The sequence below is a fragment of the Cygnus olor genome, chromosome 10 (genome assembly GCF_009769625.2).
Source record: "Cygnus olor isolate bCygOlo1 chromosome 10, bCygOlo1.pri.v2, whole genome shotgun sequence".
Classification (NCBI taxonomy): Eukaryota; Metazoa; Chordata; class Aves; order Anseriformes; family Anatidae; genus Cygnus; species Cygnus olor.
The window spans coordinates 19,664,071-19,681,784 of NC_049178.1; the positions used below are offsets into that span (position 1 = coordinate 19,664,071).

Sequence of the window (17,714 nt, forward strand, 5' to 3'; positions counted from 1 at the left end):
CTGTTTTCACTGTTGCGTGTAAGTATAAGTATACAAGCATTTTCCCAGGCTTACTTCTCAATAATGTCATTGAATCAAGCAGGACCATAAACCATGACAATACTCACTGAAGAGTGAGTAAAAATGAGCAGAAATGTTTGGTGATCCAGCAAAACTGCTAAAATTGGCATTACAAAAAAAAAAAAAAAAAAAAGTTTTACAATCAAAGGAATGCTAGAAAATGCCTCAGACTGACCTGAAGTACCTCCAGTCTTTCCTTCTTTGTGTTTTTCATGCTTCTAGTTAATTCTCTCTTTTCCCCCAAGAGCAGACGGAAGGCAGGGGAGGCGAAAGCTTATGACTGTGTGAAAGATGAGGAAGGAGATACGGGGGGAAGGAAGAATGAGAACAGAGGAGGGGAAGAAAAAGAATATTTTATTTTTCTTCTTAATCTTATTTTCCTTTGTTTTCCCCCTTTCTTCTTCTTCTGTTATCTTTCCATTTGATCTCAATCCACTGTAATGAGAAGGCAGGAGGGGCCCCCCATTGCTACTTGACCCCATGAAACTCTGGCAGGCAGAAGACAGAGAATATTAGTGCAGTGGAAGACACAAGAAAAGGGCTTTTCTTCTTTTTTTTTTCTCTCTCCTTAGAGAGTTTCATAATGGAACAAGCCAATAAACCTAATTTCATCATGTATTACTGACTACTTAATGTAATACTGTTTAGCACATCAGATAGCGTGAGCATCAAGTAAGCAAATGAACCATATGTTCTCATGTTTAAGGAAGAGTGACAACCTGCATGATACTGGATTTATTACAGTTTCCCTTCTGTATGACATCTCTGTAATACAATTTTAAATTGTTCCTAGTCAACTCCTGGGAACCTTGTTAAGGTGAGCCTTTCCGAGGGGCTGTCCTACATGTTGAGATGTCCCAAGCAATCTGTCACTCTTCCATGTCATATGGAGTTGTAATAAACTAAGCCCCAGTGAGTGTCAGTGTTGTGCCCTCTCTCCCTTTCAGTTCATGTTCTGTCCCTGCTTCATGCACATATTCTGATTGATGTTTAGGATTTGATCCAAAGCCAGCTAATCTCACTGGAGCTTTTCCATTGACTTCAACAGGCTTTGAATCAAGGTTCCTAATTAGGAGTTCGCACAAAAAATAATGAGAGAATGCAACCTTCTGTGATCCTCTTCTAGTCCAAGTTGTACTGCCATGCACATCATTACTGTTGCACTTATTCTTGTGTGTATTGCCGTAGCATACAGAAATATGAGCAGCGGATGAAAAACATGCACTGCACAAACACCAAATAAAAGATTCCTGATGGAAAAAAATTTGACCTAAAAGTGACATGAGAGGCAATGGCTAGATCAGGGTGTGTTGGGGATATGATGTAAAAAGATGTTATTGATTAGCATGATAGGTAAATGGGTAGCTGTTGCCAGTTATACTCTAGATGTGAATGAAAAGACAAAGAGTTTCGGGGATTTTTCTTAGTGTGAAGAACTACATGAGACTAAGTATAGGAACCAGCACCTTGAAAATGTGGCTAGTGCTTTTGTAAGAGGATACTAACACCTCTGCTTTAGCATGTGCTGGAGCCTGAATACATGAGAAGTTGTTGGAAATCAGGATTTTATTGCAAAGAAATACCAATATTTTACTACGTCTTTTCTATGAAAACTAAAAATCTTTTCAAATTTTCAGTGAATGACAGAGCTGCTTAAGGGACTCATAGAAGAGGTAGCATATTAGTCATACATAAAAATGACAAAATATCAATGTTCTGTTATTTTGAGAAAGGCTGTGGGTCTAAGGCTTCAGTGAAACACATAGAGTCCAACCATTATAGGTCAAGTTAAGCACAAATTCTGCAGACAATCTGGGAATTGCCCCAGGGTTTCCTGCAAACCAAGAGGTAACCAAGTCAAGGGGTAGAGAAAGCTGGAAGTAATAAGACCTAGAGACACGGGAGCAAGGACACGTGCAGAGATAAGAGTGGTCGTTGTGGAAGCTGAAATGACCAAAGATGAAGGCAGTCAGGCTGAGGAGAAGAGCAGAGGAATTCAGGGGATGAGCTCAGAGAGCAAGTCGATGGCAAAGCAGCAGCGAGAGCTCCTGAGTGGAGAAGAACGTGGATTTTGGTTCTTCCTTTTTTGCTCTCTTAGGAATTGTTTGCCCAAGCTTGGGAATTTGGACTACTCGTTCCAAAATCCCTTTCGTGATTGATTGTTAAAAATTAATCACTTCAACATTAGAATACACCTACAGCAAGAGCATCTCCAATGCTGCGCATCTCTTATGTGTATGCGTGCATGCAACGTGCTGGTTCAGGGTTTCTGAAAACAAGTCAGCACCACGCTGTGTACCTGGTGTCACTTGCTGCTAGTATATACGGAACAATTTAAAGTTAACTGCAGGTTTTATTGTACTTTTATTTTTTGAAACACGTTCTGACAAGCAGATAGGGAAGAAGATTTCTCTAAGTGAATTAAACTCCCACACACAGGGTAATTCAAGGCCTTACATACTGTTTAAATTCCACTTAAGTCCCATATTAAGGTCTTAGTTTTACATCTAGAGTGAATTTGGATGTATGAATGGGTGCCTCTGAACTCCTGATAATATCCAAATCGTAAAGATAATGATTAATAGTGGGGTTAGATTGAATAGTAGTAGTGTGGGCATACCATCCTGTGCTGGAAGAACTTTTCTCTGATGTACCAGAGCTGTAAAGATCTTATAAAAGCAACAGAATTTGTTGGTAAATAGAAAATATGGCAACCTTTTTCTCTCACAATTCAGGTTATTTTCTACTTGGATTCTCACCACAGAATTTAGCAGTCTGGCTCCTGATCCTTTCCTTCTTAGTGTATTACTTTACCACTATCATTTTTTTCTTCTATGAATGTTCAGAGTGATCGATGTACAGCTAGATAAATACCATGTTTTATTATGCCCTGTCCACAAAATAGACTTGTAACTAAGAGATACCTTTTTGGCTGGACTTGCTAATGTATGGCTCTTGTCTCAGTCTAGGTTATATGAAATCCCATGACATCAACTGTTTAGATTTCAGATAGGATGAGGACAGACACATGGGAGAGAGGAGCCATAAATGGGCCATATCTGCTAAATACGACATGAGACCAAGTTACCTATGTGGGAAAAGGCAGAGCAGTGTTTGTTTGTTTGTTAAAAATTATTGCAATGATTTAGAAAGATGAAGGGATTAAAACATTTTGGGGGGGTTATCTTTTGTTTTGGTCCATTATCAAACTAGCTATTTGGTTGGCAAGTCTTTCTTTCCCATATGCATAGAGATGCTGCTGCCCAGTATTCCACAGCTGCAAGTTTTGAGACATAATACTTCAGTAGGTTTAGGCACATATCTACAAACATGGTGGTTTTCCTACTTTTTGCTTTGGCCATCACATAAAGACATTTGCCTCACATTTATCACAAATATATTAAAGACAGCATAGCAATTATCACTGTTTTATGTTAATGAGAGTACAGTCTCCTGAAAATATTGTAATTTGCCTCAAAGCTTCACAATGGAGTAAAACTCAATTCAGATGTCTGTAGATATTTGCATAAAATAAATATTTGTAGTTCCAAATTACGAAGATTCTATGCAAAAATAATGTTCAGGTTTAGGAACATTTTAGAAATTCGGGGAAATAGAAAGGAACAGTGTTTTATTGGCACCTTTTACCATTGCTGATGGTATTCTTTTCTAAAATGTTTTAATAAGACTATTCAGATAGATTGTGTAATTTTGTTTTGATCTAAATAGTTAACACAGAGTTTAATGGCATTTATTTTATTTCCAGTTAATTGTCAATCAACTCTGAAGCTCATTTATGCCAGCATGCAGATAAGGAAAATCTTCATTTAAGCATAGTTTATTAAATGGCAATAGTATTAGCATACAAATTACACTCAGAATAGGATAAACAGGTACAAAGATCATTAACATATAATACAGACAGTTGGATCTCAGATGGGACTCAGTGGGACCTTTTCAAAAATACCAGAGCTGTCATCAGCAGGTACAATTCATTCACTCAGTCAAACTTTACTCGCATTTACATCTGCATAAATCAGTAGGAATTCTGAGTCACTTGAGATCTGTGTTCAAGTGGCTGTCCCTTGCTTGTTTCTCCTTGTGCTTTTTAATTCAGCCTCTCTCATGCTTACCAATCTTTGCAAAATTAGAAAAGTCAGTTATTGTCTCAGCATCTGCTAGCATACCTGAAGACATTTATAAACAATAGCTTTTCATAGCCTGTGAAAGCAACAGTGGTTTTGCTCTTGAGCACTAAAGTGAGACTGCGAAGACATGGTTTCAAATAGGATTTCTCAGATAATAAAAATTACTTTGCCTCTGATTTCATCAGATCCAGCATACTCCCTTTTTATCTGTACAGTGCCGTGATGATGACTTCAATAACATTATGAGGTGTCAGACACTTGATGTTAGAGGCAGAGAGGAGAAAAGAAGGGTGAATCTTTACATCAAGTATCAGGGTTACTTTATTTTGAAAGGAATTATTTTATGCCCTTGAAAAGATAACTGTACTACTGAAAGTGCTGAAATCTGCAGACATAGGTTTGAATCACCCCTAGTATTACACCAGTGCAGCTCAGCTGATTTTGATGGAGATTTCAAAGACATTTGCTGTATTGAATTAATGTAATTCACATCCATGAATTAAAATTGTACCTCTCTAAAACAGATAGGCTGAATAATATAGCAGTGCACAAAACACTTCAAAATCTAATGAGTTGACACCTCTTTCTTTTCTCAGATTTTATTTTTCTATCGGCCTTGCTAAATACATATTATTCTTTCATGCTCTTAAGATCAAAGCAAATAGCCATCAACAGTCTTTTGTTCACATGAGACAACACTTTCAGAGATGGTTTGTTTGGCCTGGTTAATTAAAAGCTGTACCTATCATCCCTGCTTGATTTCTCAAGTTCTTTACTTAAAAAGTATGTGTGACAATTTTAATGAGCTCTCACTTCTTCCCAGTTTCATGTCTTCTGCAGAAACATTGCAAACTATTCTTTTGAACATTACGCAGAGTTTTGACTCCAGCAGATCTTGGGTAGCCCATTTTCCCTTTTCCCGTGTAGCACTTATCTTTCACATTAATGGAGTCACTCAGGGAGGATGAGGACATGGATCAATCCCATGAAATTACCAAATTAAAAGCAAACAAAAGGACACCACTTACACCGTGCTTAACTGGGGAAAAACTTCTCCCAAGCTGGTGTGTGACTGAAGGTCCATGGAGGCTCAAATTGCTTTGGATCAATTCCTAAAATCAATTGTCATCCTGCTCAGAAAGGCATCACCTCTGGAGCCAAACCCTGGACTGGTGCTCGCTTGGTGCCTTGAGGATTGTGAGGCCCTGCCTCTGCCATGGGCACTGGCTCCAGATAGGGAATTGCCTGGCTGTGGCCTCAAACTGGGCTTTGACAGCAGAATTACGTTCCCATGATCCACTTGAAGTGAACTTCATCCACCATATCCAGCTCTTTGTGGGGCAGGTTCCCAGGCTGGTTACACATGGAATGGCATGTCAGAGCATTTCCAATCAGCTCGTGTGTGCTGGAACGTTGTATAAGTTTATATCACCGGATTTTCATCTCCTCATTTCCTCATAGTGTCTTTACTTAATTGAGCTATTTACCCAGAGGTAGCACCTGCATAATTCAGGCAGGAACATCAGCATCAGCACGAGCCTGATAAACACTGAAACATTTTGTAAGTTGGAGATGCCTACGCGATCCCTTGCTGCAACAGGACTTTATGAACAGCTGTGTCCCAAGTAGCTCCTTTCATTCTTCTTTCTCCTCCTTTACCAGCAACATATTTATCAGCTCCACTGCAGATCTTTTGATGTTTGTCCCTTGACAAACACTCATTTACTTATGGAGTAAAGTCCTTTTTTTTTTTTTTCTGGCAGAGAAAACATTCTACTTGCACTATATTGGGTGAGTTAACTTTTCTGTCTTGTCACAGTACTTGAAGTTACCTTGTCTCCTGATGCAAATGGTAAGAATTATTATCTGTAGCCTTCACGCAGTCTAAAATGTTGTGAAAAGTAACGGTTTTCAGCGAGCCTTTCAGCAGGTGAGACATGCATTTCACAGCTTCTTTTTAAATCGTTTGTAAGAGCTTGATCTGAAGCCCATTAAAGGAAATACTCCCATCACCGTCAGAATCGCAGTGCCATTATTTGGAAGATAAATGGAAGAGGACAAAGTGCAGCCCCTCTGAACCCACCCATGGCACAAAGTCGTGGCTCTGAGGAAGTTTATGTCAACTTTGCCATTCATGGCAACCGGGTCAGTATTTTGCAGAGCTTTTTTCCATGCATTTGAAATGCATCATGTTGATTTTCTGCTGTGCTCTGCCTTCTCATCCCTCTCCTGACACAGACCTTGGTACATCTGGAAATTACTTTTTTTTTTTTTTTTTTTCCCTTTAATTCCCTTTTCTGCTAGCTAATTACTCCAGATCTCATTGTGTTTTTACATAAATTCTGCCCAAGTATTGTATTTACAGCTAGCTCCCTAATTGTCTTTAGGTAACGTGACTTCTGTTTCAAGCAGCTCTGAAGCTTTTGTTAGCTCATGGCTTGTCTTTGCTGAGCTCTGTTTTGATCCGCTGAAAGAGCCATTCCAGCCCCAGCTCACCCAGTTGTGGAAGTATTGCTTCAGAACAGCATTTCTAAAGATCAAACATTACCTCATCAGCACCTGAGTGGGTACAAACCCCTCTTAGTGAATAAACCACGAAGCTGTGAATTATTCAGATCTCCATTCCTAACAAAGAATACATGAAAAAAAGTCTAAGCTAGACATCACTAAACTTCAGTGAAAAAGCCATAACCAGTAACCCTTAGAGGGCTAAGCACAGAGCCTGTGCATTCAAAGATTCTTCCCCTTATTATTGTGTATTTTTACAGACTCTTTTTCCTGGATATTTACTTATAGTGGAAGCTTCTGGGGACTAGGATTGTCTGTTTTTGCCTCATACCCACTTCTAGATTCTAGTCTGTACGTAGAGTTTTTAGGTACAACTGCAGGAAAAATATTAGGGCATCAATATTTGATGGTGAGAGAGACACTAAGTTGTCTCATTATAACTTATAATTCAGGTATCCAATTTATGAGCATTTGCTGATCCACGCTTGAGTATCTGTTGGCACCGTAATAAAGCCACCATACATTAGCTAACCAGTCAATTGAATCAACTATTTTATCACCAGCAGTTTTTGATGACAGTGTTTTCTTGCGGCTGGTACAAACTAGTGCGAAGAAATGCATCATTAATGCAAAGAACATTGCAAAGGCAGAAGTGAAAAACCTGTAAGTGTTTCCTTATATTTAAACCCACCTTTGAAATACTGTCCTCGGGTGTCTCCCCACACCAAGAAGATGCACTTATAACCTCAGGTTTCTTGCTTATTCATCCTTCCTTATCTGAAAATGTTGTTTGGTTGATACATCATTACGTTAAAGAGTGTACTTTGTTGATTTGTATTTTGCTCCTCTCCGATGTATGTGGATATGTGATATTAATAAATGGATACATTAATGTGGTTATATGACAGATTATTAAACCCCAACTTATTTTCTCATCATACTACAAATTGCAGGCAAGCAACCACTGCAGTAGCTGGTGATTATTGCCAAGGTAACAAAGATTTTTCATTCAAACCTGAATCCCATCCCCTCTCAGCTCCACACGCCAGTGAGAGATGCTGCAGGGAGCAGGTGCCACATGAGCACCCTGGAGGAGCTGGAAGGACAGAAGAGTGTCCTCACTGCCATGCAGACATCCCAACTCAGGGCTCCTCACTCCTAAATCTGCCTCTGAGCAGGAGCAAGTCTTCTACAGAGTCAGGACTTTACAAGGAGAGAAATGAAGGGAAGAAGCAGCATGCATCACAGCTGGTGAAAAATGGAGATTGCAAGGTGAATTCAATCAGCACTGAGGCACAGTGGAGCATCCTGCTGGTTCAGCAGTGGGAGCAAATGGAGGGGGGATGGAGCACACGACCTCCAGAACAGCACATCCCCACCGTCCTGTCCCCGTGGCTGTGCTCCCCTCCATCCACCTTGTGAATCTGCTGCAGCCCCTGCTTTGCAGCTCCCTGGCAGGGCTGCAGGCTGGGCTGGCCTCTGTGTTTCAACACAGGGTTGGAAATCCGAGTCTGGCGCTTCCCTCCATCAGCTGCGAGGCTGGGAGAGGGTAATGGGAAGCAGAACAAGGCTTGATGTGTGTTATGCTTGTAGCTACAAGCATATAAATACAAGAGTGGAATACAGCAAGATGCTGTGATGGTTTTTGTGATTTAACAGCTATGATAGTACTGCCAACTTCAACTTCTGCTCTTGTTATTGTTCATTTCCTTTAATAATTCATTACATCATCCAATTTTATGTTGTCAGTAATAAATATTAAATACCCAAGCTGTGATGCATGAATTAGATATTTTCTTTTTATAAAAGGATTCTTGTATTAGATTTAAATGTCAATTAAAAGAAGAATATAAAAGAATAATGCAGTGCTTCTGTGAGCACTGGAATGAATGAAGCCTCTTTTCTCTTGGATTTATGACTTACATCTGGATTTTGTCAGATCTAGGAAAACGCAGTGTCTGAGCACTGCTCTTCCCTGTTGGGTACAGGTTCTCTGATGCCAACTAAGCAGTGTGCTCACACAGGGGCCACACTGGCAGGAGGGGCTCTACATGGAAACCCTGACCCCATTTTCTTGAGACTTCAAGGAACTTCATGCCTTTCAGCCCACTGTCCTTCTGAGCTCAGAAAAAAATAACCAAAACTTCAACATCTACCAGAGGCAACACGTGGATGGAAGAACTGACACAAAATAAAGAAAATTTTATACGATAATATTACTTTGTGTCCTAAAGTTCATTGCCTAGATAATTCAGTTTTCATTTTGAAACTCTCTACCTTTGCTAGATGTGTGTTCTGTGTATTTGTGAAGGAAATCCCCAAACCCTGAAGCTCTGTTCTTGTGTGTAAAAGTAGAAAGGTTCCTGGCATGTCACGAAAGCCTACCTAAAGAAAACTTAAGCTGAACACTGCACTGGCTTATATCCTAATGTATCTTCCTAATGTATCTCATTGACAAGAAGAGGCATGTAAACAAGCTTAGAAATTAATTTTGTCCATAAAACCCAGGAGTGGTTCTGAAATTACTATTAAATGCAATTTACCCAATCCTCAGCAAACTGGTGTGAACAACATAGTGACTAACAAGGTGATTTGAGGGCCCTGTGAGACAGCGGTGTATTTGATTTGGCTCCTTGGCTTGTGAGATGGCATTTCAGCATCTCAGCTAGTCTGCTAATGTCTTTTAATAATCCTGACAAAATTGCACAGGCAGCTGGCCTCAGACATAACATTAGTATAGCATCAGAACATTGAGATCTGGAAAAAAAGCTCCCTATGGTAAAATATAGCACAATTAGGTAACAAGTTGGGTCTTCCTTCATTCTCTTGAGACTCCTAATTTTACTGCAAGTGAACTAGATACGTTAGTGGTCAATTCCAGTATGTCAATACAACTTTCCCAATACAGAAATCAATAATAAGGAAAGGTGAAAAGTAGTTAATACATATTCCCCATGCTGTAGAAGAGAAATAACATACTGGAGGCATTTAAATATTAGAAAAAAGCGTTCAATTTTTGTAACAGTTCCTGTAACAGAAGTATTTATTTCTTATTTTTTTTTGTGTGTTTGCTTGTTTGTTTTCCCAGGATCGTCTTCCTTGAGGATGGCAGTCTCAGGCTCTACAACATCACCAAGTCAGATGCCGGGGTGTACACTTGTATAGCAACAAATCAGTTTGGAATTGCCAGAAATTCAGGGAGCCTGACTGTGAAAGGTACTTTAGTATTTTTCTTTGGGCTTTATGAATATTAGAAAGTGTTTTTTGCTGTTGTCGTTTTTTATTTTTATTTCACTGGGATGCCCAAAACTGTGCCAGTCAGTATTCCAATCAATAGTGACAGGTTTTTACGTGCAGTTTACAGCTTAAAATGCTTGCAGCAAGGGAAACCTCATGACCACACCAGTTTGATGATCAATTTGTTTATCAGCAAGGTATCCCAACAGAAATGTACAGTAGCATTAATAATGATATTTGCACTGCAGTACCATGTAGATGTCACAGACATGGGCTGCACTGTTGCAGTTTGGTGGCCCCTGTGCAGTGTGTTTACATGAATTTATTCAGCTCATTTATAATTTCTATCCCATCTGAGATTCAGAAGAGACTTTAAAGCTGGGGTGTAAAAAAAGAAATAAGACACTATGAATTAATCTCAAAATCAGGTGGATTTATTTTCTTCAGCGCAGATACATGTTGCACAGATATACATTGCATATGTTGCATCCCCGCAGATCCGAAAGCCACCCACTCCTCCTCTGCATCCCAGCTGCTGCGTGCTACTTTGGCAAAAAAACTCTAAAACAAATCAGAGCCAAGTGAAAACTATTCTTTATGTCTTCACTTGGCTTTTGACTCTTGAGTATTAAAATGTCCATCCTCCACAGCCCTTCCCCAGTCTAATTGCTGCATTAACAATAAAGTAAAGAATCTGTCAGAATATCTTCTCTGCTTTTAGACTATTTTGTTTTCCTGGATACAGTCTGAAAGTATTTGATTTTTTGTTTACATTTCCCTACATTTTATTTTTGCTTCACTTAAACCATTTTGACAGTTAGCTACAGAACCATGTAACTAAGCAAGTCCTTTTCTGAAGAAGAATGAGGAACATCCTCCTTGCACATTACCATTATTTTCTTCTCCATAATGAATATGGACTAAAATTTAAATTCTCTCCTTACAAAGAAAACAACTTGTCTCTTTGAAAGTCTTTGAAAGTGAGCTCTTCTCAGTATGGGTAGTTATAAAAAGCCAAATTGTAAGTCCTCTAAGACAAAATGACTGATGGGAACTCATGAGATACTGGATAGTGTAACTACAAAGTTAGTACATGATCCAGGAAGGTGGGCACTGGCAGAAAAGGACCTTTTGTGCAAGGTCCCACGTGGGTGGTAGTCCCTGGTTGCTGCAGTGGGCACCATTTGGGCAAGTGGCTTTGCTCCGCTTCACCTGGCCTGGTCCCAGCGCAGTGATGCTCTACAGGGTGTGTCTTCCCTGCGGTGTTTTTCACTCATTTTTGAAACACAGATAAATGCATCATGGAAGACATTAAAGTCTATTACATCCAAAGCAGTCCTTTGCTTCAAGTTTTTGCTACGCTGATGGATGGTCTATCTCCGTTAGTAAAAAGTGTTAGTATCAACTTATATCTCAGGTGGGCTAGTCCAGAGCTGGAGGACATAAAAAGAGATACCGTTTGTGTAGCTGTTCCTGTGAGCAGCATGTGAAATGAATGTGCTCTATATCCTCTGATGTTTTATCAATGAGGGAAAAAAAAGAAGGAAAACAGAGACAAACTTAACATGTTTTCTTTCTCTTTGTTCCTGCATGATCTTTTCAGTGCAGATGTTATCTTATACATGTATTCATATTTGTTGATTTTAAATGAAAAGAACAAGTTAAAATGTGGAACTTGTGAGATTATAGTAAACATATTTATCAGTTTTGCAAAAGAGCTAACATTAATAATGGTTGCAGTTAAAAGAAGAGCATGTTATTAAATACAATTTGTAATTCTGTCTTTTTTTTTTTTTTTTCCCCGTGACTTCAGAATGTTTACTGTAGCCTGCAGGAATGTCCTTCTTCCTAACCTACTGCAGCTGTCTAAAACTGCTTCATACTCATACTATGAAAGAGCAATTAGCATTGATGCAGTGCAATGTGTAATCCGAGATGATGTTACAGCACAGCTAGCAGTGAATAAACCAAGAAGTTTAGGGTTTAGGCAGCTCTGACTTCATTAAAGTTAGATACCATTTCACATACCACATATATACATCCTAATGAAGCAATATGGGAAAATCACATTAAAAAAAATGAAAAAAATATTTTGTTTGGCATTTACAAACTTTATTAAAACACTCAGTAACAACATGGTATAAAAATGATCTTGTTTGCAGGGAACATTTGTTTTTGTTTCCCCTCTGGAGAAGTTTTGGCTGTTCAATTATAGGCCTCATTGCTTCAGCATTATTTTCAACTGAAATGTCAGAACTTCGAAAAGCATATCTAATGTGCAAATTAAGTTTATTGCTGCTCATTGAGTTGTTTATTCTTTGTGTGAGAAGTCTTTATTATACCTCAAGAACTCACAACATCTTATCTATTTTCTCCTCTGGAATGGGATTTGCCATATAATACATGTCTGAAGTTGCTAAGCAAGATAGATAGATAATGTAGATCCAAGAGATTTTAAGAAGCTTTTAAAAGTATTTGAGGTAGTAGTCTTAAAGACGACTTCATAAAAGAAACAGAAATTATCACACAAGTGAACCACTCTGCATCAGTAGTATTACTGGATATGAGTAGGCTAGAACAGGAGATACAAGAGGAGGATAACCTCATAATAATTTTTTTTTTCTAACAATGCTAAAAAACACACATCACATACAAATTCAGTATAATTCCCAAAAGATCAGTCTTCAACATTTATTTGGTGGAGGCAAATAGGTTCCTGATAATAAGGAAGTACAGTTCTTATGAAATTAGAAGCATGTAATTATTGGGATTTGTCGTGTTAGAAGATGAAACCTTTATGTTCTGTTATTCCAAAATATCAGTTCAGTAGTGAGTTCCATTGAATGCATTTCTTCAAAATATTTATCCTAAGTTTCTCATTCAATAGGTTTTTAACAGAGAAATGATCTCTGAAATTTTTAATCTGTCTAATAACATTACATAACAGGATTGCATTTCTATTATTTCTGATCTTTTTATTATTCTGGTCTATATTTCTGATCATTTCTATTATTTCTGATCTTGATCCTCTCTTTGGAGGTGTGGTAAAATAATGGCACAAAAATATTACTGACCTTATGAGGCAACCATAATAGTATTGGAACTTTCTCTTGAAGAAGACTTTCCAAAAATTCCCAACCAGTTTAATCACAACAAACTAATGGCCCCTTCCCGAACAACAGACAACAGGCTCTGATAGAGTCTTAAAAACTTCACAATTAAAAAAATTACATCATTTGTTATTTTTATTCTATGGGTTTCAGATTGTAACTATTGAATCTGATTACAAATGATGTACAATCCTAATTGTATCATTCTTCCTTAGTTTTTCTTCAACTTTTCCATGGAAATAAATGGATTTTTTTTACAAAAAAAAAATACATCATTGCTACAAGTAATGTAATTTCATAGAATTATGTTATTCGTGTTGATCTATTTCGGTTGTGAGAATAATAGTGGAGGAAAAAAAGAGTAAGAAAAGAAAACTTTGTAGAATTGTCCTGTAGTTCCCAGATACTTTTCAACATTATTCTATAAAAGTTACCTGTTCTTCACAATGGAATTACTTCACTTGAGATTTATGGAGCCAAGTTTTTTGCCAATGTGTGCTGAAATCAGTGGAGTTGTGCCAACAGAGACTATGGCCCTTGAATCATCTGGAATTTATTGTATGTGACACTCTGCTTCCAGGGAGAAGAAGAGATTGCTTTAATTTAATGATCAAGTATCTTCCAGACAGTCATGTGAGTCCTTCACATCTCTGCAGTCCTTGACTTCAGACAAACTGATGGTGCTGCCATGATGACAGTTTTACGTAGTCATGAAGAGCAATCAGAAGAGACAGAGAAATTTGAGAAATTGTTCCAAGTCTGAGCTCTAGAACCTCTGACGCTCTCTCTAGACAGCCAGCTTCTTAATGATTCTGGAACAAGAAAAGAAAAAGAAAAAAAAAAAAAAAAAACTTATTTACCTATAACAATAGAAATCACACAAACTCTTTGTTCACTTTCCTTGGATAATGGTCCATGATGTCTGCAGCAGGTATAACACTGAAACCAGTGATTTTTTATTATTTTTTATTATTATTTTTGAAAGGCTGGTAGAAAATGCAACATTCTACCTTGTTGCTACTTGACCAGTGCTGGAACAATCACTCACCCAGCACAGCTCAGACGCTGGGAAGAAGCTGGTCAGGTTATTGCCTGTGTGTACATACACGTTAATCAGTTAACACAATGATGGTAACAGTCTGAAGAAAAATGTCTTTGAAGGTAAGGTGTTGGATGCCCTGTCATGCATGAACATTTTGGAACCATGACCTTGGTAACCAAACTCCTGAATTTTCAAATGCATTTCTAACACACAGGGTTAAGCCAGAATGAACACAAAACTAATACAGCTCCTGAAAATTTTCTTCTCCTTCTCTCACATTATTTTCAGAACGCATTAATATTGTTGAATAGATTCTGCTCTCATTTTATTCACGTGCCTCTCAGTTCTCACCATTTTATAACACTTTCATGCACAAAAGCTTTATTCAAGGGAATTGCTTACAACGAAGTGGTTGTTATCTCTAATCTATCTGCCAGTCATAACAACAAAAGTGAGGTCATATAAATCCATTTCTTTCCCCTTCAGCAAACTACTAGTTCCCTTAATAAGATCTGCAACTTTGTTTCCCAGTGTAAGGGGTTAAAAAAGATTACACAGATAGTTTTTCTGTCTGTTGTGGTATTTTCTCTGAAGCTGTAATGTAAACACTGCAGTGAGGTAAAGCTAACATTAATATAGATTAAGGATCTCAATGTATATAGTAAGCAGAGACAGATACTGATTTTGCTTTTGCTGCAGTTTCCTGCAAGGAGGGATTTTCAAGTCTGAAGAACTGTGGGCATATTTCTAATAAAGTCTTAATAATGAATTCTGCACTTTTTAAGCCAAAATCATATCTATCGACTATGGGTTTTACAAAGTAACATATGACTAATTTAAAATGTTGCCTCTGATATCTGCTCGCTCTCAGAGCACACAGAGTGCTCATTGTATTGATACTGCAAAAGTAATAGGCTACACATGGGTAAGAGTGTTCTCAAATCATCATCATATTAGAGATAATCTTCTTTATTATGGAACATTTGGGCCAATTTTATGTCATTTCACAAATGGCACAAAACTCATTCAAGATCTACTATTTTTATAAGCATTTTAATAAAAAGGATTTTTTTTTGTCTCCACAGAAAAGACTGTAATTACTATTCCACCTTCTAATATGGATGTAACAGTTGGAGAAAGCATAGTCCTTCCATGCCAGGTGTCTCATGACCCTTCCCTTGATGTGGCGTTCACATGGTCATTCAATGGCAATAGAATTGATTTTAAAAGAGAAATACATAATTTTGAAAGAATTGGAGGGGTAAGTTTTTAAAACTCTTTAGTGCTTAATGAAACTACTTGCCACAGTCTTTAGACCACATAAGCATTTTTCATAATTCTTCCATCGCTATTGATATGCATGGCAAATCATTTTTTCTTTACAAGGACTGCAACCATTTATTTTTCTTTCTTAAATTTCATAAAGGCACTTGAGTTATTTGTGAAGCCATAATAAAAATGTCTGCATGAAAGAAACTGATGATAGCTATGAATATTTTAATTTAAAAGCTGAATTTTTTTATTAATATTGAGCAATTTATAAAAATGTCCAGTATGGAAGGCATGTTGTGAGTGATTAGTTTACTTTCTTTGCATCTCCAGGAATCTGTTGGGGATTTGATGATAAGAAATATTCAGCTACATCATTCTGGGAAATATGTGTGCATGGTACAAACAACTTTAGACAGTCAATCTGCAGCAGTAGATATAATTGTAAGAGGTATGTCTGCTAATGTAGATTTTATATCCTCTGGAGGAATTAGTATTTATTAACATCAGCTGTTGTTTAAAAAGTCCTAGGATGATGATGCAACATTTCAGTTACACAATGGGAGATCTGTACAATTGTGCCATAGCCTTTTTTGAAGGTAAGTTTTTCTTGCCTTGGAGCTCAACATGGTAGGACAGGACGGCCTCTTCTTTCAGCGGAATGGTGTCACCTACCATTGCTGGGCATCTCTGGGTCACAGTGCAGGCTGGAAAAATCAAAAGACCAGACCCCTTTCCACTCTTTGGAGATAATATGAAAGATCATTTTCTAGATCTACTAAGTGATAAGATTGAGGTTTTTGCTAATCCTTTTACTGCCAGCAGCAAGAGAAATGCTGTGATGGGAGCAGATCCTGTAACCCCTAACAGATATCAGAAATCTGTATAAAGCACCATCTTGCATTTTTGCTGAACCTTGGTTCCTTGGTTTTCATTAAATTCAATAGGAACTCTATAGATGTTGTATGGTTCAATGAAAGACACACTGGGAAACTTTATCAGTCTCTCTCTCTATAAAAAATATTATTATTATATCTATAATTCCCTTGTTTTTATTTTTCTTATTGGTAACATGAAAACATTATTTTTTGCTGACTTAAAACCCCCATTAATTAAAAAAAAAAAAAAAGTAATACAGACATGAAGCCATTATTTAGAGATTGCGCTAATTTTATGAAAATGCATCTTCATGAATAATGCCACTGCCTTGAGTAAGTAAGAGTTGCACAACTCAGTCCAGCAATCAGTCTTTTTTTTTTTTTTAAATACATTTGTCTTAAAATTATTTTCAAATTAGGCCCCCCAGGTCCACCAGAGGATGTTAAAGTCGAACATATTTCTAGCACTACTGCTGTGTTATCCTGGAAGTCTGGAATAGATAATAATAGTCCAGTCCAGATCTACAGTGTTCAGACAAGGACTGCTTTCTCAGTTGGATGGCAGTCAGTTCCAACAGGTGAGCAATTTGAGAGTTGTCTTGTATTTTTTGCATATACCATTAATTACTCCAAAAATACATTTTCATTGACATATTTGTCTTACTTTTAGTTCCTGAAGTCCTTAATGGCAGGACTCACAAAGCAACAGTGGTTGACTTAAGCCCTTGGGTTGAGTATGAGTTTCGTGTGGTTGCCAGCAACAGCGTTGGAATTGGGGAACCAAGCAGACCATCAGCTCTACTGAAAACCAAAGCAGCAGGTAAGTCCCTGGTTTCTCCTATTTTTTTTTTTTTTTCCACATGGACACACTGCCAGTTCCCCAATGTGAAAGGTCTGTGGCAGCAGAGTCTCTCTCTTGCAGGGTTACTTATATATTTGTCTGACATTTTAACTTGTGGCTCCTATGTCTTCTTGACAGCACACCTGCAATACTTGATGCGAGGGATGCTTGAACATGACTTAGAATTACCCCATGCTTTTCTCTCCAGTTCAAGATCACCTGGGCCAGCAAAAAAGGCTGGAGCTGGCCCATACTTTGTTATGTCCCCAAAAATCCCCATGCCTGAACACAAACTTTGATTCTAGCAATTGTGGAGCAACTTTTGTTTTCTTCCAATTATAACTACATTTATACACTGCTCCGGGACTTGAATAGAAAATGATAAAGCCAGCTCTCTGGCATATCCTAGCACAAGCACAAAGCTTTGCTGCAGAGGTTGTTTGATATCTGAGCGTCGGTAGGGACAGGATATTGGCTTTAACTGGAGGAAATAAATTACAACATCCAAACCCCAGTGAAGCTAATAGCTTCCACTGACTCCAGGACAGGATCCTTGCTATCAGTCTGTCTAACCTTTACACATTTATCTGCCGGGACTTGGAACCTCATGGGAAGAAGGCT

At 38.0% G+C, this 17,714-nt stretch overlaps 1 protein-coding gene across 13 annotated transcripts in view; it reads left to right on the forward strand.

The window, feature by feature from the left end:
• The window catches only part of CNTN6 (contactin 6), a 143,617-nt gene that overhangs the window by 111,425 nt on the left and 14,478 nt on the right, over positions 1 to 17,714 (forward strand). For all 13 annotated transcript variants that reach the window (XM_040568941.1, XM_040568939.1, XM_040568937.1 and 10 more), the window contains 5 exons: positions 9,805 to 9,932; positions 15,191 to 15,366; positions 15,708 to 15,825; positions 16,672 to 16,830; positions 16,923 to 17,072. In XM_040568941.1, the coding sequence (XP_040424875.1) occupies positions 9,805 to 9,932; positions 15,191 to 15,366; positions 15,708 to 15,825; positions 16,672 to 16,830; positions 16,923 to 17,072 (731 nt within the window). The remainder of the gene's footprint in view (positions 1 to 9,804; positions 9,933 to 15,190; positions 15,367 to 15,707; positions 15,826 to 16,671; positions 16,831 to 16,922; positions 17,073 to 17,714) is intronic.